This window comes from Actinia tenebrosa, unplaced genomic scaffold (genome assembly GCF_029948245.1).
Source record: "Actinia tenebrosa isolate PJP-AT-01 unplaced genomic scaffold, QUT_ActTen_1.0 PGA_scaffold8__29_contigs__length_14323225, whole genome shotgun sequence".
Taxonomy (NCBI): domain Eukaryota; kingdom Metazoa; phylum Cnidaria; class Anthozoa; order Actiniaria; family Actiniidae; genus Actinia; species Actinia tenebrosa.
The window spans coordinates 2,657,400-2,684,777 of record NW_028292585.1 but is presented as its reverse complement, the minus strand read 5'-3'; the positions used below and the strand labels follow the sequence as shown (position 1 = coordinate 2,684,777).

Here is a 27,378-nt window from a genome sequence, read left to right as displayed (position 1 = left end):
GATGCATGGTACAAGGCAAAGCCTGGGCGTTTCTCACTCGTACTCCATTATGTGATACTGAATGTTTCAATTGATGTTTGATATGAATTTATTCAAAGAATGCAATACATTCAAATCATTTCCTCGATTTCAAGATACTACATACAAACAACAATAACACTATAAATGATTTCAGTGCGGATTCTTTGGTCGATCTAGAGGTTTTGCACTACCACGTGACGGCAGCCATGTTAGATGGCAGGAACAATACAATTGTTTTAGATGATAAAGAATTAAATTCTCAAGAGCAAAAGGATTTTATTGTCCTGCCATCTAACCACAGGCAGCCCGAGCAGTATTATGGAATGGGCACGTGATGGTGCAAAACCTCTAGAGTGAATCTTACTGACTACAGCACTGATGATTGCGATATAAGTGCAATATATTAAGTAAACCTGCAACGAGTATCAGTCATCAGTTCCTGCAAATGAAACCAAGCCCACTATTAGCCTTAGAAGTGCAAAGTTAAACTAAAAAGTTGATTTGGGGGAGTATAATGTTTGATCGTAATTGGGCTATAAATAGACTTATAACTATAAAATTACACATAAAACATATTGAGAAATAATATTTTTCACTCACCATCGTCAAGGCCATTTTCAAACATGTAATACTTTGCTTTCATAACAAAACTACTTCCTAAAAAAACCAGTCTTGCTGTGTAGGACTGTAGTTTGGCTGTACCAAAGGAAATATAGGCAAAAAATATCTCTCTTCGGGTCTTGCACAATCTGTGAACCATCTCATCTGCGTTGTTAAATAAAGCTGCAAAATATGAACTGATGAAAAATAAAAATAAATTTTATTTAAAAAAAAATTTTTTTTTAGCATAATGTTATTAGTTTACATTAAACTTATTGAATTTTATTATATATAATTTCATTTTTTGTGTGTTTGTGTGTGTTAGTTGATTAAATAAAAAGTCAAGAAGACACTTTATACCCTAGTAGGTAGTTTTGTAGTTAAAACTACAAAAGAAACACCGCCTCCTGGTTGTATTTAGTCTCCCCCACAGCCGCTTTCAGTGTCGTCACGCAACGCTTTCGCTGTGGGGGAGACTAGGTTGTATTGCGTGGAAGACATTCTTGAAAATAACACAACTGGTTTCATACCCGCAGTCTTCAGAGTAGACATATAAGGAAATTACAATCATTCCCATCTTAGAAGGTGCTTTCAACGTCCACCAGCAATTCAAAGACCAAGAACGGTAATTATAAGGTGGATGGCTCATCGTTCCTTGTGCTTGCTGTTCGATTCCTCCGCATTCTCGAAAGAAAAAAAGAGAGAATAACTAGATACTAGATTTGTGTTTTTCAGAGTGCAAAAATAATTTTGTGTATTATCATCATCATCATCATCATCATTAATATTATCATTCACACCATCATCATCATCATAATCACCACCAATCATCATCATCATTACCACCAATCATCATCATCATCACCATCATCACCACCAATCATCATCATCATCACCATCATCATCACCACCAATCATCACCATCATCATCATCATCACCACCAATCATCACCATCATCACCATCATCACCATCATCACCACCAATCATCATCATCATCATCATCACCATCATCATCATCACCATCATCATCATCACCACCAATCATCATCATCATCACCATCATCATCATCATCACCACCAATCATCATCATCACCACCAATCATCATCATCATCACCATCATCACCGCCACCAATCATCACCACCATCACCATCATCATCACCACCAATCATTATCATCGCCATCATCATCCCCAATCACCATCATCATCACCATCATCATCACTATCATCACCACCATCATCACCATCATCATCATCATCATCCTCATCTCTGCATCACTAATATCAATATCACCATCATCATCACCATCACCAATCACCATCATCATCATCATCACCAATCACCATCATCATCATCATCACCAATCACCATCATCATCATCATCATCTTCATCTCTGCATCACTAATATCAATATCACCATTATTAATTATCATTTATTTATTTATTTAGACTTAATCTTCATTCTATTTTTTTTTCAATAGTGAATAGAATATAAATGTAGAGCGACTTACTTGTATATAACTCAGTAGTTGAAAATGGTCCCTGGCCTTTCCCAGTAAATCCACGTACAGTAATGCGATACACCATACCAGGAAGATCATGTTCAAGAACCACTTGAGTGTTATTGGTGGTTATGGTCTTGCTGCGGCGCAAATGAAATGTATCACAGTACTCCACCTTGTATCCAAGAAGAATACCGTTAGCATGGTCACGTGGTAGTGGATTCCACTGCACGTGAATGGTGCTTGAAGTCGAGGAAACAACATGGAAACCCGATGGACTTTGACTCGGTACTAAAAAAACGATAAGGTGAGCTAAAAATGGGGAAAAACAACACATTTTTTTGAGCTGGTCTGCTCATATTACTAAAAAACATCCTACCAGAATCTAAACTTCGTAAGTGAGAATTGTTTAAGCTGTTGCAACAAATTTATGTATTCATGCTCTAGCAATATGGCATTTTGCTCCAGGAAACATGGTCATTTTTTCTGATTCAACAAAACTAATGCGTATTGACCACATACTTATTTTTAAGTTTTGCTTCATCAAATCAATTTACAAAATGACAAACAGCGTGACAGTAATACCGCGCTGCAATTTTCTCTCGCACTGACAACGAAGGCAAAAAAGAAATCTAAAACGGTATTGCCAACGAGAGTAAAATTCGCAGCATTTATCAGCAGCTTTATATATAGATTTAAATAATAAAAGCTTGTCTTACCTCCTTCCAAGGTTTTTATCTCGTTAGGATTGCTCTTGTACATCATCATACTGCCATCAGTAGCGTTAGTACCAACTGCAAACACCTGTACCTTGTAGTTTGCCAAACCCACCAGACGATGACATGAAGCGGTTTTTGTTTTATTATCAGCAATAGCGTAAGATGCAGTACGATGCCAGTCATCTGTTGAATTACAGGTGATAAAATACCCAAGGACTTTGAAACCATCAACAGTGAAAGAACCGATAGATACACTGATGCTGTGGGGACTGGTACTTGATGCCAAGATGGAAGCATTTTGTAAAAGAGCTGAAAGGTTTAAGTAGAAGAAACCAACAAATACATAAACAAACAAACGAACAAATAAATAAAATTTGGATTTAGATAGAAACCTCAAAGTAATAAAAGGGTAGAAATAGACAATAAATAAATGAATGAATGTATGAATGAAGGAATGAGTGAGTGAGTGAGTGAGTGAGTGAGTGAGTGAGTGAGTGAGTGAGTGAGAGAGTGAGTGAGTGAGTGAGTGAGTGAGTGAGTGAGTGAGTGAGTGAATGAATAAGTAAAATAAACAAATGAAACGTTAAACATTCACCATCCTCTTACCTTGTACTTCCGGCCCGTTCTTTGTTGAAGATTGTTATATGAGAAAAGTTAAGTTTAAAGGATAAAATAATACTATTATTTTGTTATCATGAATTGCCTTACCTTCGTCAAAAGGACGATAAAACAAGTAACGTACACGAAGCCCTTTTCCTCTTCTGGTAAACCAAGAATAATACACCAGCTTTGTTGTCTTATTTTGAATAAGGAAAAGTGGCTCGCTTTTGGTATTACTGAGATGGAAGAGTTGATGTCCAGATAAATCCTGCAGAGTGACATTACTATTTCTGTGTAGAAACCAGAAAGAGCTCAAATTAATTCACGTATATGACTTTCTTACTCTTTTTCTCAGACAGGTATATTAATTTTTTTGCAGTATATTAAAATCCGGATTAAAAAAGAAAGATGATGATGACGATGATGATGGTGATGATGATGATGATAAAGATGATGATGACGATGATGATGGTGTCAAGTCAAGTTTATTTCACACAAAAAAATTACAATACAAAAAAATATAGGAATAATAAAATAGAGTTAAACAGTTATGAAAAATACAGAATAAATATTTACAAAGCGAGATCAAGTTTAGTGTGTATGGCTGTTGAAAAAGTATAAACTATCGAGTCAACAGCCATCCATTATCAAAGAGTATCTAGAGAATAATTAATGCATTGACCAAGATAGTGTATTTTTCGTTAAACATTGTTTATCATATATTTTTCTGAGTGAATGAGATAAATTTTCATTCGCTTTTTAAAGGTTTGAAAGGGAGTAACATTTTTATTGGAGTTGGAATTTCTTCCCAAATGATGATGATGATGATGATGGTGATGATGATGATGGTGATGATGATGATGATGACGATGGTGGTGATGATGATGATGATGACGATGGTGATGATGATGATGATGATAAAGATGATGACGATGGTGGTGGGGATGATGATGATGATGATGACGATGGTGGTGATGATGATGATGATGATGATGACGATGGTGGTGGTGATGATGGTGATGATGATGACGAAGGTGATGGTGATGATGATGATGACGATGGTGATGATGATGATAAAGATGATGACGATGGTGATGACGATGATGATATTATAGTTACTATTGCCTTAAAACATGCAATTGTTGCATTAGGGAATTTTATTCTGATGTCCCTTTATTCATCAAAGGTGACCCTGATAATCTATATCATTTATAAAACTTACTCTTACCCAAGGTACTGATGGCCAGACAAATCAATGCTTTCGAAATACAAAGCCATACGTGCACGTGGTATGACGGGAAGTACGAAAGTCCACTCGTAACGGGCTTGTTTCATGTATCTTGGATATCCGGGACTGCTGATCACGCCAGCGAGAGTCGTAACATTCAAGTAGACAGCTACATATGAAAAAGGGTAGAGAACGAAAGATTACTAGTTGATGTCCTTTGAAGCCGCTGTTACTTAAGGATAACACCCCCCCCCCCTCACCCCAACCCCCCAACCCCACCCCCCTCCCACTTAAATATCAAGACTGCTGTTTGCCCATTTACGTCTGAATGTATAGACTCAAATAAATGATTCACTTACGCGGTACAAAACACACAACACTAGCATAGTTGTCTTTATGACATTTTCTTCCTCTCCATACTGTATTACGCCGACACTGAAACAAAGACGTTTCAGTTCCACGGCAGTGTACTTTTTTAATCCAGGTTGGACTAGTACCAATACCAAAGACTACGCTGTGTGGTGCAGCCACTGCTCTCGGTAGACCCAGGGAACGACAGACCACATTAGCATTGTTCAAATCCCAACTGCGCCACGAGCTCCAAAAACCCACGGTATAGCAGATCTTTCGCCAATGACCCTTGTAGAAAATCTCAACGCGTCCTGCTGTGTTGGTTGCTTTCTTAGACCATCCAACCAGGCGAATCTTTCCTGTTTCCGGGATACGTCAAGAGAAGAAAGTGCTTCTGAATCCGTAATAAATGGTGATAATATAACACCGATTGCCGTAATATTAGCGGCAACAACTGAAAGAAAGCAGTGCCCTCATCTGTACAAAAGTGCTTTTATAGAATGAAGTTCATTAATTAATTAATTAAGCCGCGAAATAAAAAATACTCGTCAACGTGTAATAGACAAATAAACACAAAAGAAAACAATGGAATTAGGGTCTACTAATGTGTATTAATAATAGTCTAGTATCTATTGCACGGGTTTAATGACTTCACTCTAACTGCCCTAACAAGGTAAAAAAAGCTGTAAAAGCTAACTTCAAACCATCTTAAGGCCTTGATTCTGTTAGAGTTTCTATCTTTTTTTCTTCCTTTCAGTTATTTAAAGCACTGTCGACTCACTGGTATACATACCCTGCCGAACCCAAACCAGGTGTTTAGGTGTATTATGTGTGCCTGGGCTACGACATTTGCTAAATTCAGAAATATCCGAGTATTTTTGAAGCGATACTTGCGAATTAAAAAATCACTGAATTCGCTCGCAATTAAGTTGGAGTCACCTTAAAATTACTTACCATCAAGTGTCTTTACCAGCTGTGGACGGCTGTATATTGGTTTCCTATTGGCTCTTGACGTGTCAAAAGCAATCACTCGTATAGAATATTTTGTTTTCGGCTGGAGTATGTCAATCACAGCTGATCTCGAATTCATAGCCCTGGCAATCTTAATGCGTGTACTTTTAACCCTTTTACATATAACCAAGTAGGTGTATTTAGAACCAGGATGGCGAGATGGTATTCGGGACCACGAGACACGGAATGTTCCTGGATTATTCTTAATGACGGAAAACTTCCATTTCTTGTTAACCACCTCTAAAATAATAGACAAAAAGTTCTAACAAAATTGTTGAATGATAAGGCAATCAAAATGATCATTATCTATGCACTAATATACGTACGGTTTTTTTCAGACATGCTGAATGCGTAGTATCTCATTTTAAACCCTCGGGATTTGGCATTGTAAGCCGAGAAGTAAGTCACCTTTGCAGGTATGGTTGCAACAAAAGGAGAGACAGGTTTAGGTTCGTAGTGCGGGACGTCAAGAAATCGAGTATTTGACCCATATCTTAGTTTAAGACTAACTTTCCTGTAAGATAATATTATGAGATATCAGACAATTATTAAGTAAAAACCATGCCCATTAACTATAGTAGAGTGATTTTCATAAACCCGCGAAACCGATAACATGTGGTTACTGTGTAATAGTGAAACGACCACAAAAGAATACAATGGAATTAGGGTCTACTAATTCGTATTAGGCTAGTGTGTATTTCACCGGTTTATGAAAACCACTCTATTAGTTTCTTTCAAAATAAATTTTTTTTAAAAAAATCGCACTAGTTCAGGGGACACTTTTCACTCGCACATACCACATTCACTATTCTATGCACATAACACTCTTGAAGGAGAAACGGAGAGAGAAACCATAGGGACCCACTCAATAGCCCACCTCCGAGATATGCTTCGCTTTTCACGCACAAAGGTTTCAGTAAGAGGCTACATGCTAAATTTAATTTATTCTTACCGCCTGTCACGAATGACTGAGCATTTAGCACGTAGCCTCGTACTGAAACCTTTGTGCGTGATAAGCGAAGCATATCGATCTCGGAAGTGGGCTATTCAAACTCAATTCCCATATGGTGTCCGCAGGGCTCGAACCCGCAGTGATCCGTGAACCTTTGGACCTCAGTCGTTGACCAAGTACATTTATTTAATACATCAAATGAGATCATTGTGTAGGCAAGAGTAATATCAGAGCAATACTCAGACTAATATCAGAGGAAAGGAAATATCTATTCTTATTTCTCAATTGACACGGTTTTCTTTGTTATTCACAAGGCTTTATTTTTGTTATAACCCTCATTATAAATGCGAGGTCAATATATAGTTATTAACCCGGTTAATAACTATATATAGAACGTTCGCATTTATAATGAGCAACATTTGATAGAAAACCTTCTCAATTGAGAAATAAAATACTTAATTACCTCGAACGTCGGCAATAAGCCTATACATCCCTCGGGCCTGCGGCCCTCGGGATGTATATGGCTTATTGCCTCCGTTCGAGGTAATTAACTCTTACTTACCCGAGCCAATTCTTGCCAAATAAATCAAAGTCTTCAATATAGAAAGCGATACGTGCACGTGTTACACACGGTACTTTTGATCCCGTTCGAACCAATAGTTGACACGTTTTTGCTGGAACTTATATTTACTGCTTCTTTCTTTGAGATCTATGCTCAGTACATGTGTGTAAGAATATATCCCTCTCTATCTCTGGTTACAAAACTACTATCTGGTTACATGAACATTTCGTCACACACTCTAATATTTACATAAAGACTTAGTCACGAAATGCCGTACTAGTTTTGTGTCTCACATACTCCCCCACTTAAAATGATGTCCTCCTGGACATGACAAAACACTAAACATAAATCAGACGTGTACACTATTCAAAGACTATCTACAGATTATAGAGTTCAAGTGAATTGGGTTGATCAGGCCCAATCAGTTCATTGCTGTCTCGTTTTCTATAGTCCATATGACTTCTCTTGTCCGCCGGCGCTGGGCACGTCGTCTCTCTAATGTTTCGTGTAGTAGGACGTGTGTAGTCCCTGACTAATCATTGTGTATTTGACACAGTCCCGTTCCAGTTTTTTTTTTTTTGATAAACTATAAGAATAATATGCTAAAAATATATCTGTTAGTACTGCGGGTTGTAAGTGTTGTAGCCATTAAACTGTTGGCGATACACTGTCCATGGGTATACAGGTTGGTTGTAAGGTTGTTGAACTTGTCCTTGTCTAGACAAGACTGGTGGGTTGATGAAGGTCCCTCCGTGTGCAGGAGCGGGGTAGTGATACGTCCCTCCGTAATAAGGGTAAGCTGCGATACCATTTGCATGGTACCAGTTAGTCATTGGTGTCCCAAGAGTGTTGTAGGTTAGCGTCTGTGGAGGGCGTCTCTCGCGGACTGGTCTGCCTTCCGGTTCTGTAGGAGGAACTGCTTCTAATTCTGTGTCAGGTTCGCCTACAGTGATGAGCTGAGGTTGAGCGTCCTCAAGGTTCTGAGCTTGGTCATGGCTTGCGTAGTCTTCCTGAGGTAGATTGTCTTGCTGGGATACCTGGTCTTCTTGTGGGGGGTCTGTTTCCGCTGACTCATTATGTTCACGTTCATTAGTTGCTGGATTCAGTTCGTTTGGTAAAAACCCTCTAAACTGTTCTTCTGACTCGTCATCAGATGGACTGTCATTAGTTAGAAACTGAGGTTGTGTCAAGGCCGGTCTATCTTGATTCTGGTTTGCTTGCCTTTGTTCCATTTGTAGCTGGGTGTGGCCCAGTGGAAGTGAGTCACATGGTAGGAGTAGATTCCTGTGGAGTATTCTTCTTTTACCGTCGATTGGGCGTCCTTCCGGTCTCACAACGTATACCGGGATTCCCTCTCTCTTTTGTACTACCACATGAACCTTGTCCTCCCAATGTGATCTAAGCTTTCCTGGCCCTCCACGTTCAGAGAGGTTCCTGACCAAAACGCGGTCACCTGGCTGCAACTGTGTGTAGTGAACCTTCTGGTCATAGTTCTTCTTTCCTCTAGAGGTAGAGATATCAGCATTTTTCGCTGCCTTCAGGTATGCTTCCTGCATTGCTGTGTGCCATTTCTTAGCGAACTCGGTGTAGCTGGATGTTCCCTTTTTGTTTGATGTTCCGAGAATTATGTCGATCGGTAGTCTTGGAGTCCGGCCAAACATCAAATAAAATGGCGAGTAACCAGTTGAGCTGCTTTTAGTACAATTGTACGCGTGCACTACTTTATTTAGCGAGTCTTTCCATCTACTTTTCGCGGTTTCAGGCAAAGTTCTTAACATCGACAGCAGTGTCCGATTGAAGCGCTCTGCTTTCCAATTGCACTGTGGGTGATATGGAGTCGTCCGCACTCGAGATGTTCCTGATAGACGCTGGAGTTGTTGAAAGAGTTTGTTCTCAAATTCCTTTCCTTGATCGTGTACGATTGCACCAGGAAATCCGAATCGGAGAAAGAAGTCGTTGTACAGTCGTTCAGCTGCAGTTGCTGCTGATTTGTTTCTAGTTGCATATGCCTGCGCAAAGCGAGTGAAGTGATCGACTACTACCAGTATGTACTCATAACCACCCACGCTGCGCTCTAGATGAAGGTAGTCCACAGAGATTAGTTCAAAAGGCGCGGATGTGCTGATGGGTTGCAGAGGAGCACGAGTCTCTCGATTCGGTTTGCGTTGCTTGATACATTCGCATACGTGAGATACAAAATGAGTGATGTCTCTCTCCATGTTTGGCCAGAAGACTCGTTCACGTGCGAGGTGTACAACCCTCTCTGCCCCTAAATGTCCCATATCCTTGTGGAGTTCCTTGAACACTAAGTTGTGGTATTGTGGAGGAAGTACAAGCTGTTTATACTCTCCAATATGTCGGCGTAGTAGTCCACAGTCGTCTATATGTAGTTTATTCCAGTGTCGAACCAGAGATTTTGTCTGTGGTTGCTCCCTCCTCATCTCTCTGACTGTGGGGCAGCGTCCTTCAGTCTTCATGGCTAGTACGCGTCCTATTGCTGGGTCTTGTCGTTGAGCTTCCAAAATGGTATCTGTTGGGAGGCCGTTAATTGTCACTCCACTCAACATTTCTTCATCTGGAGTTATTAGAGTACCACCCACTGCTGCTATCCAGACGGCTTCACCTTTCTCTTGAGCATGGAGTCCATTGAAGGCCGCTGAGACGTCTTCTCTCGTTGTCGTGGTTGTGCAGGATTCCATGTAGGTGTTGATGTCAAGAGGCATTCTCGAGAGAGCATCGGCGTCACCATTTACGCTACCTGGGCGATACTTGATTGAAAACCTGAAATCAGCAAGTTCTGCTACCCAACATTGGCCGGTCGCGTTCAATTTAGCTGTCGACAGTACATACGTAAGGGGATTGTTGTCTGTGTAGACGGTAAACTGCGGTGCGTAATAGAGATATTCGCGGAAATGGTTACAAATAGCCCATTTTAATGCTAGGAATTCTAGTTTGCCTGAATGTAAGTTGTAATTCTTCTCAGCCTTCGTGAGTGCCCGCGAACCATACCCTATCACTCGCATAATACCGTTCTGCCTTTGATAGAGCACGGCTCCTAATCCCTCCTTTGATGCATCTGTGTGCAGTACAAACGACGTGTTGTAGTCTGGATAACCAAGTATGGGTGGTGTAGCCAAACAATTCAGCAGCTTCTCTAAGGCTTCCTGATGCTTGGCTGCCCAGGTTACTGGTTGCGAGGACGAAACGGCAGGCTGACTTCGTTTTCCACGGCGGAACGTTTTCTTGCACTGTTCTGGTGTGCTAGTTTCGTTTCGTCCTTGTAGGAGTTCAAACAGAGGACACGCAATCCTTGAGAAGTCCTGAATATATCGCCGATAATATCCGACCAGCCCGAGAAGTTTTCTTACATCCCCGACTGTTTTGGGTTGCGAGTTTTTCAGTACTAGTACTGCGGCAACGTTCGATGGGTCGGGTTTATATCCTTCTGCGGATACGATTTGTCCCAGGTAACGGACTTCTCTTTGAAACAGCTTACACTTAGCAGGTTTTAACTTAATACCATGGGATCGTAAACGACGTAGAACCTGTCGGATGTGCTCGACATGGTCCTCAAAAGTCCTACTGTACACGATGACGTCATCGATGTAGGGGACGCAACAGTCATCTCGCATGTCGTGGAGACAGCCTTCCATGAATCGTTGGAACTCAGCAGGCGCTGTCATTAAACCAAAAGGAATTCTAACCCATTCATAGAGGCCCCATGGAGTCACGAATGCTGTAAGGTTTCGACAAGATGGATGGATGAATCCTTGGTGATAGGCTTTTCCTTGGTCCAACAACGAGAACCAGCTGTTCCCTCCAAGGTTCTCTAGAGTTGTCTGCACACGCGGCAGTGGGTGTCGGTCTGGAACTGTGCGCTCGTTCAGCTGACGATAGTCGACACACAGACGTAGGCTGCCATCCTTCTTACGAACGCACACTACTGGTGAAGAGTAAGAGGATCTCGAGTGTCGTATCCAGCCACGGTTTAGAAGGTCCTCCACGTACTGTTTTACCTCAGGATACAGAGGTCTCGGGATTGCTGTGTACGTTTTCTGGACTGGTCTGGTGTCTGACAGGTTGATAGACATTTGCAGCTCTTCAGCACAGCCGATGTCGTGGTCGTCTTGGGAGAAACTGTGGGCCTCTTCTTTGAGCATGCTCAGAGCGATGTTCTTTTGCTCGTCTGTCAGGCCGTCTACGCTAGGTAGGTGGGAGATTTCCTCGGCGCTAAAATCCGTTTCGCTGGGTGGTGTCGCTTGTTGACATGGTAGATCTCTCCGTGTTACCTCGACAGGTGTCACCGACCGTACTTGGTAGAGGCTACCGAGAACAGTGTGGCCCTTAATACGTACGTCATGGTCAGAGTGGTTCTCGACACTGATTTTCACGCGACTGGATGAGCCTCCCGAGATAGTCACTACAGATTCTGGTACATTTATTTCACTCGGCCACGAGGCTTGGGGGTCTGGTTCAAACAAAACTGGAATCTTACCCTCAGTCGGACCAACCTTTGCTGAGCACTTTATAATTGTTGCTTGCTTTTTGGGTATTACAATGTCTCGCTTGCAAGTTTTAATTTCGGCAAGTTCGCAGTATGGATCAACCGCGCGCAGCGTACTCACTAGCCCTTCTACGTCGCTTCTTTTCAGATGAGTCATTGTCGCCGCCATACTGTCTACTATTCCGTCCTTTGTTTCCCCTTCACGTTTAACAAGTTCTGCGATAACATTGTACCCAATAATAGGTGTGTCTAATTGGTCTCGTGAAACCAAGAAAGGAACTTTGACTTTAGCTTCCTCTCCTCCTGACAAAAGCTCAAAGTCTATTTCGACCCAACCCTCAAATGGGAAAGGGGTACCGTTGGCCGCTGTCAGGTTTAGATTTTGCCCATCTAAAAGTTCCCCTATTTTACGCACGGTAGTCCCATCCATTTGTTTGTCAATCCAGTCTTTGGGGAGGATAGAAACCTGAGCCCCAGTATCCCATAATGCATCAGTTTTGCGACCATTTAACAAACAAGTTATCATGCATTTCTTCCCCACCAAATTAACAACTTTGGTGAGTTGTCCTGGCGTGAGGTGTGTGCGGTAAAATCCTTGTTCTCTCATCTCTTCATTCTCTTGCTGGGTGAGATAGCCTATTGCATTGCAAAGTGTTTTGTGCTCATTCCAATGTGCAAACTTACACGCACTTGAACAGTAATTAACACTTTCGCATCCCGAACAAAGTATGACTGTTTCTTGTTTCCCTTGTACTCCGCACGACACGCACACATGAGACTCTTTGTTTTCCCGGACTACTCCCTGTCCCCCGGGCGTAGCCGTCGGGAGTTTCCCGACTTTGTTTTGCAACCCCGCGCGAAGTGTTCACCCGATCCACATTTAAAACAATGACTACAACTTTCAGCGTTGTTTTCTTCACATTTAGTGCAACGGCGAACATTCCTCTCTTCCTTCCTTATTTCGCGCGGTTTATTTAAATCCGATCGAATTGCAGCCACTTCAGCCTGAAGAGCCTTGAGCGTTGCCATGTAGCTATCTTCACTCTGTGCTTTCCCACTGCCATGGTTCTTTGGCGCTGGTATTTTTCTATCGTTTTGTTCGACAGGAGCGTGAATTTGATTAACGAGCGCTTTGCGTGACCCAGGACTCAGCTTACTCATGCGCTCAGACTCTTCCGACGCCGCAGCATTTAATTTCTCCATTAGCTCTTCGTCACTAGCGTCAGCGTTTAACAGATGTGGCCGAAGCTTTGTGCGTATGGATTCCGACTGCAGGCCGGTCTCGATCACGTGGCGAAATAAACCATTTACTAACGCAGAGTCATACTTAACAGTTCCTTCGTTCGTTTGCGATGCAAAGAGAACTTGTTGGCGCAAATCCATGACTCTAATTAGAAAATCTTGCGGAGACTCCTTCGCAGCCTGACATGCCGTTGTCAATTCTTGGTAAAGCTCTGTACTAGATTTCTGTTTATAATGTGCTTTTAGAATCTGCTCAAGTTTTCCTATCGTTAGCGCTGGCATCATTTCTAAATAAGATCTTAATTTAAGTGATGGACTAATCGCTCTGATCACGCCTTCGATTACTTCTGTCTCGCTGTATTTGTTCTTAAGACCAACCTCGATTTGCCTCAAGAGACTTACGAGAGACAAGCGGTCTTTGTGCGTATCTCCTCCAATCATACCAATGATACGAAAATCGCGCCTGAGTGCATTTCGTACATCTACGACGCCTACGTCACTAAGAGTACATACCGGTTCGATTGCTTCCTGTTTTGATGATTTGTTATCTGGTTGTAGAGATACCAACTTTTCGTTTGCTTCGTTGATTTGCTTCTGGTAATCCTCCATCATCTTCTTGAAGTTCTCTTGCATCTTCTCTAGTTCTTTCTTCGCTTTGTCGTATTCAGCATCCTTCTGCGCTGTGTTGCTCTCCTTGGTGAATTTGCCGATGTCTTCAATGACTAACTGTTTGTCCTCTGAGCTCTCTATTACTTCTTCGACTGTCCTCCGTATTTTCCTCGATAACTTTCGTTTTCCTTCATCTTCACAAGGCACCTTGAGGTGTTCTGCTAACTCCTGCAAGCGTTCTAGCGACAAATTTAAAATTTCTTGCTCCAATCTCAACTGCTGAGCCTCTAAATCAAAATCCATCGTAGCCGGCTTGGTCTGTTATTACACCACACCCCCAAATCTTGCAAAACCACGTTCTCTAAAGTTTTCTGGCGTTCAAACGGACATTAATTCCTCTTAGGCCACGTACATCAAGTCTTCAGTACCATACGAAGGGAATGCTTGACTTATTTGCGATGAAAGCATTCAAAGGAACGCTAATTTCGTATCCATGTGCGTCCAACACAACATCAACTTCTTTGACCACGAGGTCAATCGTCTTCCAGGTCTAGAGAACCGCCTTTTTACGAGAAATTCCTCGATTAGCGGTCCTGGCAGGGTCGCCAAAATGTTACACACGGTACTTTTGATCCCGTTCGAACCAATAGTTGACACGTTTTTGCTGGAACTTATATTTACTGCTTCTTTCTTTGAGATCTATGCTCAGTACATGTGTGTAAGAATATATCCCTCTCTATCTCTGGTTACAAAACTACTATCTGGTTACATGAACATTTCGTCACACACTCTAATATTTACATAAAGACTTAGTCACGAAATGCCGTACTAGTTTTGTGTCTCACACACGCCGTATGGGAGGTATGAATGTCCAGTCGTAGTAGGCTCTTGGCATTTTTTTGGGGTATCCGGGACTGGTGATAACACCAGTGAAATTCCTCACTAAATACGATAAAATTAGAGAACTGATAATTGGTTGGTCGGCATTACTTCGTTGAGTTTTGAAGGAAATCTTGTTGAGTAAATTGAGTCAGTTGAAAATTTTAACGAAGAAGTTTAGAAAGGATGCATTGGACCTGCTTTTGGATACGTATAGAGAATAAACTCCTCCATGAGAAGGTGAGTTTTGGCAAAACTAGGACTTTTTGTCGTAGTGTTCTCAACCCGGTTGGCTCAGTTGGTTGAGCATCGGACTTTCGTGTGGGAGGTTGTGGTTCGAGTCCCGGTCGGACCAATACTCAGGGTCTTAAAATAACTGAGGAGAAGGTGCTGCCTTTGTAATAACTACAAATGGTTAGACCTTCATGTGGCTCGGATGACCACGTAAAATGGAGGTCCCGTCTCTCCATACTACCTCACCCCTCAACGGAGGAACGTAAAAGAACCACTGAGGACATAAAGAAACCCTAGCAGTGGTTCTTTTACGTCCCTCCGTTGCAGGGTGCTGCACAATAGGACTCAGGGTCCTCTTCGGGGTACTAATGGTTTCTTAATGGGTTGATTGTGGGATGGGTATCGGGATTTTACGGGGTTGGAAATTGGTGCAATGTACCCCGAAGGGGACCCTGAGTCCTATTGTGCAGCACCAGCCTGCGGGCAAAATCTCGAATAAATAAATAAGAAGTCAGTTGAGGGGATCATGTATAGACCCTAATCCTAATGACGTTTCATACCTAGACTACCACAATCCTTTTCAAAATATCTTTCCATATTCAAATGTTAAAACTCCTTTGAGAATACCAAAACAATAATGAATATTAGCATAACAAAACCACTACCGAAAAAGGTTCTGGAAGTGTAGGTATAAAACGTCATCATGGCTAAAGGGACTATTACTTCAGTCGCAAAACTTATTAACGCGCATGCGTGCACGGCCAGCCCATAGTAATGCTGTTGATTGTCTATATACACCTATTTCGAAAATCATTGTCGCACCAAGAGCCTCAAATAACGAGCCAAGACCGCAGAGAACGTCGGTACTTTTAATTATAATTGATTTATTCATGGTTCATGCAAGTGTCTATAGCTCTGCACCAATTATCATCTCAAGCAGCCTTGCTTGGAGCAATCATGAATAAACTAATTACAGCTAAAAGTATCATGAATAAACTAATTACAGTTAAAAGTACCGGCGTTCTCTACGGTCTTGGCTTGTTACTTGAGGCTTTTGGTGCGACAAAGATTTCTGAAATAGGTATATATCTCTCTATGAATGTATAGATATACGAATCAATGATTCACTTACGTGGTAGCCTTTCACATACAACACTAGCATCGCGTCCATGTCCACAGTTAGGTGATCCCGGTCCTTCGTGCGGACACTGAAACAAAGATGTTTCATTTCCTCGGCAGCGTACAGAAGTCATCCAGATTGGACCAGCACCAGGACCAAACGCTGCTTTGCCTAGTGCTGCTACTGATTTTCATAGTAGACCCAGAGAGCGACAGACAACTTTAGCGTCTTTACGATCCCACCTGTCATCACAGACTGTTCCCCATGAGCCATTGTAGAAAATCTCTACTCGACCTTCTTTTTTAGTTGACCCTCCGACCAAGCGAACATTAGCTGTATGCAAGAAAATAAGAAACTACTGCTGAGATGGCAAATACAGACTACAGAATGCATTGTTATGTATTAACTTGGTGCAAGTAAACAAAATATATAAAGAAAGCGGGAGGGATACATGGTTGATACTATGGATTTTTACCTAGAATTGGCGAGTAATTTAAAAAAGAAACAATCAAAACTTCGGACAAGAAATCTTGTCATGGAAAAATCTCGTTCGTTCTTGACCTGAAAATATTTTTCCAAACGAGTGACTTTACATTCAATCAATCAATCTTTATTTAGTACCAAATTTGCAAAATGACATAAACTAAACTACACGAATACAGGAAATTGGTACAAGCCAGCTGTAATAGCCAAAGGCTAAACGAGACAGTTGGTAACACTCAAAGCTTTATTAACAAAAAAAATGAAGAAATAAATCAAAGTTCGACTACTTCAGCGTAACTTTAGCCTCGCGGTGTATTTTACACTTTATGGCATAGGTAAATCAGATTCACAAAAGTTCGACTTGGTAAATTTTTGATTGACGAAGGCGACAGCCTTAAACACTGATTTACATGTAGCGTTTCACACACCAGAGGCGGCGGAACCGGGGGGTCCGGGTGGGTACGTGCCCCCCCTCCCCCACCAAATATTTTGGGGGGCCTGGCTCCCCCAAAAAATATTGGTTTCATAGTCATTGTTTTACTGCTCATGCGTCTGCAATCAAACAAAACATTGTCATTGATCACATAGCGTTAAATATAATCTTCAATGCCCCCCCAAAGATTTTGCAGTGCCCCCCCAAAGATTTTTAGCTTCCGCCGCCCCTGCACACACACACACACACACACACGCACACACACACACACACACACACACACACACACACACACACACACACAAAACACACACACACGAGAAACGCGATACACGTAAACCATGTAAGAACAAGGAATTCAGGAAACTTTTGCCTCCCTTGTGCCTAAGGAATCTAGCGCTTGCATATGAGCATCTTCTTTTCTCAATCATATGACCACGTGACATGACGTGACGTCACATATCACGTGACTTACGGACTAAACATTATCGTCTGTTTTCGTGAAGGCATTGCCTGTAGTCATGACATGAAACGTGTTAATACTAATTCGAATAAAAATCGTTTGCACGATTTTTATCGAGGCATAAAGCTCCCCTTGTCTTAGCCGTTTATGAGTTTAGGATACTGATATCTAAGTCATTGCATGCATTTATCTAAAAATCTAAAAGAGTTGACCTATGATGATCATGGTTTGAAGGTTTTCCGCTGGTGAACTGACCGCACTGGAAATCATTCAAAAATGTCAAAGAAAGAACAACTTACTCACTGTAGATAGCTAGCATAATATTGTACGTGTGGATGGATTGCTTCTGGCATAGTAAGATCTAATTACATTTTACTTCTCATTCGAGTATAGAATGTCAAAGAACGTGCCGTACAGAGCATAATATGCTGTGATTGGATTGTTCTAGTAAGATCTGAAAATTTGTTTCTGGGTTTGTGATTAAGAAAATTTATACGGAATTACTGATTAAACTAAACTGTGCAATAGGCCAAGAAGTCATTTTTGGGCCTCCATGGACAAGGCGTTCATTAAATATATTGATAGTACAGCTTGGCTCGCATTTTAAGCCATTGTTTTAAAAATCATATTTTTTAACGCGGAAAGGAAATTTATAAAGTATTAGCCATAATTTCTCAGAGATAATCTGTTTTTGCTAGTCTATCTTGAATATGAATATTAGCGAATATTAGCGAAACTATTGATCCACAGTGAAAATGTCCCATCCATTCAGGTCAGATTCCCACCCCAGAATTTTTTCAAGGCCTTGCCCGAAATAACCTTGTTGGACATTTTTAGGCACATTCAATGAACTCTTTCTATCAATTATATCTATAAATGCGGATTATATCAGTACCTTGACGGCAGAAGCCGGGGAGAATCAAAACCACCACGAAAAGCAACTGCAAAGTCTTTTCCATTGCACGTTTCATTGCCTCCTTGAAAAGATGTCAACAAGAACAACTTGCTCAAAAAGAACGGAACGTCAAAATACCTGATAAAGAAAAGACAAAATAGAACTTTATTTGAAAAGGTAAGTCGCCGTGTGCTTGTTATCAGTCTACATCTACAACATACCACGAAAAGATGCTTCAGCATTTACTCCGGCGGACTGCGTGCCTTCTGCCGGTCTGTGTGACAGCTAGTCATAATGGTATACTGAGCACAATGAACTGAGTGGGTCTATTACTGAATACACTCAATAAAACTTACTCGATTCTGATTGGCTGATTGGTTGCGTATTCAGGTACGTGGATAGATCGAAGACCAATCCACTAAGAAAAAAATCAGTTTTCAAAACTGATCCATATTCGGAAAAAAGTAAAAAAAAAATTAAAATTTAATTCCTATATACTGTATTCAGTTTATTTACCATTATAGAATAGAATTGTGAGTCACATAGGCCAGGTTATTCCGACTATTAATCATAGTAAGAAGTGTTTCATGTACTTTTTCATGCTGTTATTAATCTCGAGTATTTTAGGCTTTGGTTTACCTGTGTTTTGGTATTTACCCATAAATCCCTGCGAAATCTCGTGTTTTTCTCGTGACAAGTAAACAACGTGTGTTCCGCTTTGCCTCAGCCTTTCTTAGAAATCAAATCTGACCTACTTTTTCACGCTGTTATTAATATAGTGTATTTTAGGCTTTGGCCTACCTGTGCTTTGGTATTTACCCATAAATCCCTGCGAAATCTCGTGTTTTTCTCGTGACAAGCAAACAACGTGCGTTCCGCTTTGCCTCAGTTTTTCTTAGAAATCAAATGAATTGACAGCATTTTTCTTCCTACGAAGATGAAGCACCTAATACTTCTTTTCGCTTTAAGCAGTATTTTCGAAATCAGCCACGAGACTCTAGGAAATACTTTCTATAAAATACGACAGCTTGTGGAACACGAAAGAGAGTTGAAGTACAAGAATCAAGGCTTCAACGAAGTTCAAGGGTTCGCTTTTAATCAGAGGCTTGATCATTTTGAAGTAAGGACAGGGAACTTAAGAGTGTTCAGCCAGAGGTACTGGAGGAATGCTGCGTACTGGAGAAAGCCAGATGGTCCAGTGTTCTTGTACATCGGTGGAGAGGGAGCGTTGTCTGGGGCCGAAATTAGTGGAGGTATTTGTATATTGCAAAGACATGGTGGCCATGCATAATATGTGTGTGCGTGTGTGTGGAATGGAGGGGGGGGGGGGGGGGGGGGGGGAGAGGGGAGGAGGCAGAGACCTGTATAGAAAAAATGGGGGGGGGGGGGTCAAATTGGAAATATTTGAGCCCTCTTCCGACCCCCTTAACTTAGGATACTAATGAGAAGTCTTTTGTAAATACTACCAACATGGTGGCAACGATGTAACATGCAAACGATTAATTATTAAAATGAGAATAATACTAATGAATTACTTATAATAATTGTAATGATAATAATGATGATGATAAAGTCATTAATATATTTGAAACCCTCTATGCATTTTACAATCAATCTAAAATGCCCATACAACAAGAACTAGTCTAAATAAATAAATGAATGAAAATAAAAGGAAAGGTAATAAATTATGAGTATAAAGTTGACAATAAGCAGTTGAACAACATTCACTATATATAGTTCAAAATACCAACAGTCAAGTATATACAAAGCATAGATAAAGGGTATACAGAGCTACCTTGAGCATATACATGTAGTTACCTTGTTCTTGATTTGTGCTGCATAATTGTCACTTTAGGGCATATTGTTGATATGGCCAAGAAGTATGGTGCTTTGCTGTTTGCTGTGGAACATCGCTTCTATGGACGCAGTATATTTGCAGAATGCTTTAAGGACAAAAATATGGGACTCCTTTCAAGTCAACAGGCGTAAGTATTTTGAATCACATCCTAGAATAGAAAGAAGATGAAAATAATATTTGGATAAATATTCAATTGCCATATTTACAAATAGGTGACATTCAATATCTTAAGATTCAAAGCCGATTGCAAGGCTTAAGCAGAGTGCATACCATGTCTGTGAAAAACTGTGTAAGGAAATGCACAAATTTGTAAGTTCAGTAGACCACAAACGTTTGCACTTATTTCGTTAAGTTAACTTTTTCATGGATATAATATGGTATGCACTAATGGTACTTCATGTATTGTACAAACATGTCTACCACCAAAAACATTTATTGGTAGGAATAAGATAGTTTATCATATGACCCGTATCTGCCTAGGCTTGCACTCTTAAAAAAAACTTTCAGGAAAATGGCGTGAGCAGGGCTGTATGGCTTTGAGCAAGCAGGGTAGTACGAATCCATATGGTCCTGCTTTCTCTTTTTTAGCTTTTTTTACTATTTCTTTCTTTCTTTTATTTTTCTTTTGGTGAGGGTCATATGATAAAATGCTTATTGACTGAGTTAGGTCGGGTTGTACAGGAAAATATTTGGCTCTCGGTCATTTGTACAAATAAGATAGTTTATCATATGACCCGTATCTGCCCAGGCTTGCGCTCTTAAAAAAAACTTTCAGGAAAATGGCGTGAGCAGGGCCGTATGGCTTTGAGCGAGCAGGGTAGTACGAATCCATATGGTCCTGCTTTCTCTTTTTTAGCTTTTTTTACTATTTCTTTCTTTCTTTTATTTTTCTCTTGGTGAGGGTCATATGATAAAATTGCTTATTGACTGAGTTAGGTCGGGTTGTACAGGAAAATATTTGGCTCTCGGTCATTTGTACGGACCTCACTGTGCTCAGTCCATACGGCATCACCACGAGCCAAATATTTTCCTATATGGCCCTCCCACTCAGTCAATAAGTACATAATACCATATATGAAGTTCCTACCCGTTTCGGCAATAATAAGAAAATTTTGATAGAAATGCTAATCAGTTTACATCACTATATCAGTATATCCTTTTGAGGTTCAATGCAATTTTGAGCATCCAGAGAGCCTCGGTAGAATCTTATAATTTTAATTATACAGCTTCTCATTAATCCCATATAGGTAACTGTCCAATTATTTTCTTAATTGGACAGGTCTTGTTGATATGGGATTAATTAGGCAGCTATATAACTAATAGGTGATGGGATTTCATGCTCCCCAATCAAGAAATAATTAGACTTGAAAAATTCCTCTGACTACCAAATTGGACTCGGCCTACAGCCTCATCCAATTTTGTATGGAGTCCTATTACATATACTAATATCTCAAACATGGCTTATTTACAACAAAGATCACAATTATTGGATTTTTTTTTTCTTACTCTGTTCTGACTGACATATTTTCAGATTGGCTGATCTAAGTATTTTCATAAAATATGCGAGTAACAAGTTTGGGCTGACAAACAAGAACAAATGGATCAGTTATGGAGGTTCTTATCCTGGCTCACTTTCAGCCTGGTTTAGAATAAAGGTATGCTTAAGATAGGCAATACTCACGAGGAATATGTTGTAAGAAATATTATAGAATACCATTTACTGTTATAAATCTTGCATTCTTATTGGTTGGGAGCACATGCTTTATGAAATCACACAGCATACAAGCGCACTTTCAGTTGCATCATTTATAATTTGTATTAAATAAAATAAAAGAAAACCTTTCTTGCTGTGCTGTGTTCAGTTATAAAGCATTTGGGGATTGGCAGAACACTCGATAAATCATTAAGCTTAGCACTCCACCATGCATCGTTCTTCTCCTAAACATTTCTCTGGTGTTCTGCCAATCATCACATGCTGTATGACTGCACACAGCACGCACGCCTGTTTTCTATTTCCTCAATAGCTACAGTGAAATGCTTTACTGATATGTTTTTCACTCGTTTATAGTATCCTCATCTTGTGATCGGAGCAGTAGCATCGTCTGCACCAGTTCAAGCAACAGTTAATTTTGAAGCCTACAACGATGTAAGTCAGAATATTTATTTTTAAATTAGATTAGACTATATATTTTTTCTATTAATTCTGCCTTGAAAAATTACATTTGACATATTTTTTATCAGTGATTTTTCTTATTGATTTTTAAGGTCGTTGCCGCAAGTCTGAACTCAAAATTGGTGGGAGGTTCTGAGCAGGTAATATTATTTTATGTCATTGAACAGGTTTTATATAAAAATGATTAGGATGATGGTGATGATTATGTTAATGATGATGATGATGATGATAATGTTGATAAAGAAATATTAATAAATAAAATACTTTAAATTTTGGTAGCTTCATTAGAAGTTGCAAGTTGTTTTTAAAATTAATCTTAATTATTTATTAATCATAAACTATTAATTTCTCATTTATTACTTTTACATTTATTAATCATAGACTATTTATTTTTTTATTGGTTACTATTTAGTACAGCATTTATTAACCATAAACTAGCTATTAACAACTTAATATTTTTGTAATTTATTAATCATTAAGTATTATTATTTTTATTGTTTACTTATATATTTTATTATCTAGTGTGTAGACAAAGTAAAGTCTGCTTTCAAGCAGATTGAAGAGTACATTACTGAAAAGAACTTTTCACAACTGCAAGAGGACTTCAATTCCTGTAATGACATCTCCAACACAAATGACTCGTGGATGTTTGCTGTTAATCTTGCTTCATTTGTAATGGGAATTGTACAGTACAATCGCCAAACACCAGGACTTGATATCTCCACTCTGTGTAAATATGTTACCAATTCATCTGGAACTCCATATTTAAATTTTGCTTCTTTATACACAGTAAGTAGTATTAGCGACATGAGTGAAAAACATCTGCGCAAGCTCTAAATCTGTATGCAAATTAGTCAAAAGATCTCCATACTATTGTAAAGATATGTAAATTTGACTTTCAAACATATGCTTGATAAATTAGACTTCACAAAACATGAAAACTTAGTGTCCATGCTTGGAACTTCAGGCTAATTCTTTCATATTGTGTTTGTTAATACAGTATCTTGGTCTTACAAAAGTATACTTGCAAAGTTTTTTTTGTATACTCGAAAGCAAACATTTAATTTTCTCCCTCAAACTCTTCTAAATAATTCTTAGAAAACGTGCTGAAATGCATGCATGCACGAAGGTTTTTCTCTAGTGTCAGTATTAGCTTATATTCAACCTTCTATGTCAACTTGATGATATTTTAATAAATTATAATATAATTCAGTTATTATAATTTACATAACATTTAGCGACATTATATATTATAACCCCTCCATTTTTCTCGTAGGGCTACATGAAACGCTTTCAAAGGTGCAACGAATTCAGCTATCATAATTTCATACTCCAACTCAAGAACATAGATATTGATCCATCTGGATTGCCGATGATTCGACAGTGGTATTTCCAGACCTGCACCCAATTTGGCTACTGCAAGTCTATTACCGTATTCTCTTGTCTAAGCTCTGCCCCCATAAAAAGCCACCCTCAAATAAGCACTGGCCTTGAATTTTCGCCACACATAAAACCCAAAAATATTAATAACGGCCCTGGTGCTCAAATGAGTAAATAAAGTATTGACCACTACTTTTGAAATGTGCTGATGAAAGTCAAATTTCCTCCCTTAGTACCTATGTTTATTGTATTTTCTGGCCTTTTCAAGATGGCAGCCACATTGTGGGGGTGTAGAATAAAGTCAATTTCCCAAGGATGGAGTGTCCCTCCCCCTGGGGCTTAAAATTGATAGGTGCATTATGATCCATTGCATATGCAATCAATATTGATGCTTATACTTGTCAATCTCTTATCTACTTAAAATTTTGCAGTTCAAACATGTGATCCCAAAACCAAATGCGTATTTTCAAAGAGAGTTAATCTTCTATCTGACCTGGACATTTGTCAAGAGGTGTTTGGAGTCAAGCCCAAAAGTGTGCAAGAGAGAGTCAACTTCACCAATCAGTACTATGGCAGCAACAAACCTAGGGGCTCAAAGATAATATTTATTAATGGTAAATAATGATAATCTTAATTGTCGTGTCCCACTCGATATGTTGAATGCTGGTTATACCTCCATTTTCCTTCGAGATCAAAATTAATGGGTAATAGTCCCCTTCACAGTTCCCTGTGCCATTTTGAAAGGTAGCCGTGCCTTTGCATCAAAGCAAGACAAACTGAGAAGTTGCAACGGTAGAGATGTGAATAATTGACCAAAGTGTTAAAAAAGGTCTGTATTATTCCAATTTAACCGTTTGTCTTGCTCCTATGCAAAGGCACGGCTACCTTTCAAGATGGTGCAGGGAACTGTGAAGGGGAACATTCACCTTTCCAAAGTTCAAATACCGATTATGAACTGCTCAGTCAATGACGTCCTGTAAATGGACAATGTCTGTCCAAAATTAGCATTCGTCTGGACAAATTCAATTTAGGCCGGTCCTCTAAAACTGGTCATATTTTGATCCGTCCAATGTGGCCAGTCAATGTCATGTCCAGCCATTGAGCATGTTAATTTTAGCCCTGCCTGTGTAATGTGAGACTGAGAAGAGATCAAAGAGGTTCACCATATCTTGATCCCACTAAACAATGACATATACCAGGAGATCATTCAGTCTTTCTTTGAATGTCAGAAAGGAAAATATTATATATTTTAGAACATACCATTTTTAAAATGTTTTCAACAACACTAATAGAATCACACAATTTTGCAATTGCAACATCAAACAATAATTCAGGATTGACATTTACCCAACAATTCCCATTTCATAGAAGCACACCGATTGCTTAGCCTATTATCATTTGTTATGATTGAACAGATGTTTCCAATATTTTTCTTTTCATTATTTGCTCAGGATCAATTGACCCTTGGCATGCACTGAGTGTCTTAAAAAACCTGACGTCATCAGAAATATCTATATTTATTCCTGGTACTTCACATTGTGAGAATATGGCTTCTGATGATTTTGATGACCCACCAGCACTCAAAGAGGCAAGACAGGTAGGCAGATTGTCTTATCAAAGCCAAAAGCAAAAAATATATCGTAAGAGTGACACAAGGCAAGATGGTAGAGTGCATGCCATATATCTGTAAAACAATTACTAGCTATGTAGCACTAAAAAGTATTTTATTTGCTTTTGTTCACAATGTTCTGTTCCAGGAATATCCAATATTTTGCACAAAATAGCTGCAATTAGTCAATACATAAATCTTTGGGTTTTTTTTTTCATGGATATATGGCATTCATTTTATTGTGAGCTTTACCACTAGTGCAAAATTGAAATTATAGTCATAATTTAAACTAGTGAATTCTCACTTTCTTAATATTATCATCTTATACGCACTATGTGTATTTTAGCCTTTAAAAACTAGTTTCGTTGTTACAACCTCTTCAGTTTGGCTAGAATAGTCAAATTGAAATTGTTTCATTTGTTACAATAACTGATATAGTTTAAAATGTCTTTGAATTCTTTTCCTCCTTAGAAAGTCTCCGATATTGTTGGTACCTGGCTAGAGAAAGCGGAGCAAGACAATTGATATTCAAAGCAATTATTATTAGTAAAATATTTTTATGTTATTTAGAAATGAAAAGATCTGTGTTTTAATAGCGCAGCGCACTGATTCTAAAAATAGCTTAAAGATTCGGACAAGCATTGCATTCTGTTTAACCGCTACGAGGATTACATGAACCAATTTTATTATTTTTACTTAAAGTTACAATAATAACCCATGTAAACTAAGATCAACTGCGATCGGCTGTGAAAATTATCTGCTTAAAGTAAACTTGTAAGTTTGTTTGTCCGAATTTCGCATTTGTCTTCGTTTTTATGACGTCACGACTGGCTGCGCTATTTTTCCCTATAAAGGAAACTTTAGCTGATTGCTACGATAAATTCATTACTTTGCTAAATAAGTTACAGTATTGTAAAAATGGCAGCAAGAGATTTTAAAAATTGTAATGCTTTAGTAGGAGAAGTGAATTTCATAAAAATTTTTTAGGTTCCAGATTATTTCATAAATAAAATATTAAGTGTATAATAGTACAGTTTTGCTGACCTGGTGTTAATAGTAAGTAGTATAAGATCTATTATTTTAAGTTTATTTTCAAAAGGAGTTTAGAATAAATATGAAATAAAAAGCTGTAAGCAGTTCCGCCCAGTGGCCTCAAAATTGAGTTAAGATAATACAGTGCTGACATTAAACCTGTGAACAAGCGTGGATACAATCAATTGTTTTCTATTTTTAGCTAACTATTTAGCACATCTTCACAGGTTTATTGTCAAAATAATCACTTCTACAAATTAAAATCAATAAATCCATAAACAATTATGGCTTTCACCGGTAATTAAGACCTCAAACATTTTAAACACATGCTTGTGGAAACCACAAAATGTTTTAATTTAAGAACTTCGTTTATTTTTCCAATTTAGAATGATTTATTTCAGTAATGTTTTAAAGTTTTATTGTTCATAAATGTGGGCATTATGTTGAATTTATACCTTATTTACTAATAAATTTACTACTGAAAAACATGAACAAAAAGAAAAGCCAAGGTAGTAAACTAGCAGTGGTGAATGGTATGGTTTAAAAAATGGTAATTGATAATAATAATAATTTAATACTTATATTGCGCATGTTACATGGGAAGATGCTCACACGCGCATTACAAACTGAAATAGAAATACAAAAATATAAATTATGATCTAAACATACCATGTAGGCCTGTTGCATCAGCCCCAAAGCAGCGCAACCAGGAGGGCAAGCAATGAACTGGCCATAAGGCAGTGTCTATTGCTCTGCCCACCGAATTAATTAATTAAATGTTAATAAACCAAATAAAGACATTCTAAACACTAACACAATGCGGGCTTCTGCGACTTATGGCGCTGCAAGAACTGGTGATGATGAAATAATAACACAGAGGAGTAAAGGCAGTTAAGTGAGAAATAAATAGACA

The 27,378-nt window shown here is 39.1% G+C and overlaps 2 protein-coding genes across 5 annotated transcripts; one reads left to right on the top strand and one right to left on the bottom strand.

Annotated features, from left to right (window-relative positions):
• Positions 1-70: 70 nt before the first annotated feature.
• On the bottom strand, positions 71-20,366 carry LOC116304983 (uncharacterized). 3 transcript variants are annotated; one of them, XM_089040748.1, is made up of 15 exons: positions 20,232-20,366; positions 18,414-18,551; positions 16,152-16,472; positions 14,757-14,848; positions 7,552-7,610; positions 6,364-6,551; positions 5,981-6,277; positions 5,035-5,385; positions 4,676-4,844; positions 3,556-3,737; positions 2,848-3,156; positions 2,138-2,419; positions 1,152-1,305; positions 622-818; positions 71-460 (listed from the first exon to the last, which is right to left on the bottom strand). In XM_089040748.1, the coding sequence occupies exons 3-15, from the start codon at positions 16,270-16,272 to the stop codon at positions 447-449; spliced, it is 2,415 nt and encodes an 804-aa protein (XP_088896874.1). In that variant the 5' UTR covers positions 16,273-16,472; positions 18,414-18,551; positions 20,232-20,366; the 3' UTR covers positions 71-446. The 3 variants fall into 3 exon arrangements, with proteins under 3 accessions (XP_088896874.1, XP_088896875.1, XP_088896876.1); XM_089040749.1 differs by lacking the exon at positions 20,232-20,366 and adding an exon at positions 18,635-18,749; XM_089040750.1 differs by lacking the exons at positions 7,552-7,610; positions 14,757-14,848; positions 18,414-18,551; positions 20,232-20,366 and having other exon boundaries at positions 16,152-16,274.
• Positions 19,126-26,459, top strand: LOC116291661 (thymus-specific serine protease). 2 transcript variants are annotated; one of them, XM_031698859.2, is made up of 10 exons: positions 19,129-19,666; positions 20,269-20,398; positions 21,803-21,926; positions 22,340-22,417; positions 22,537-22,584; positions 22,967-23,233; positions 23,721-23,862; positions 24,256-24,438; positions 25,276-25,421; positions 25,905-26,459. In XM_031698859.2, exons 1-10 carry the CDS (start codon positions 19,351-19,353, stop codon positions 25,956-25,958), a joined length of 1,488 nt encoding a protein of 495 aa, XP_031554719.1. In that variant the 5' UTR covers positions 19,129-19,350; the 3' UTR covers positions 25,959-26,459. The 2 variants fall into 2 exon arrangements, with proteins under 2 accessions (XP_031554718.1, XP_031554719.1); XM_031698858.2 differs by lacking the exon at positions 25,905-26,459 and having other exon boundaries at positions 19,126-19,666; positions 25,276-25,646.
• Positions 26,460-27,378: the final 919 nt, after the last annotated feature.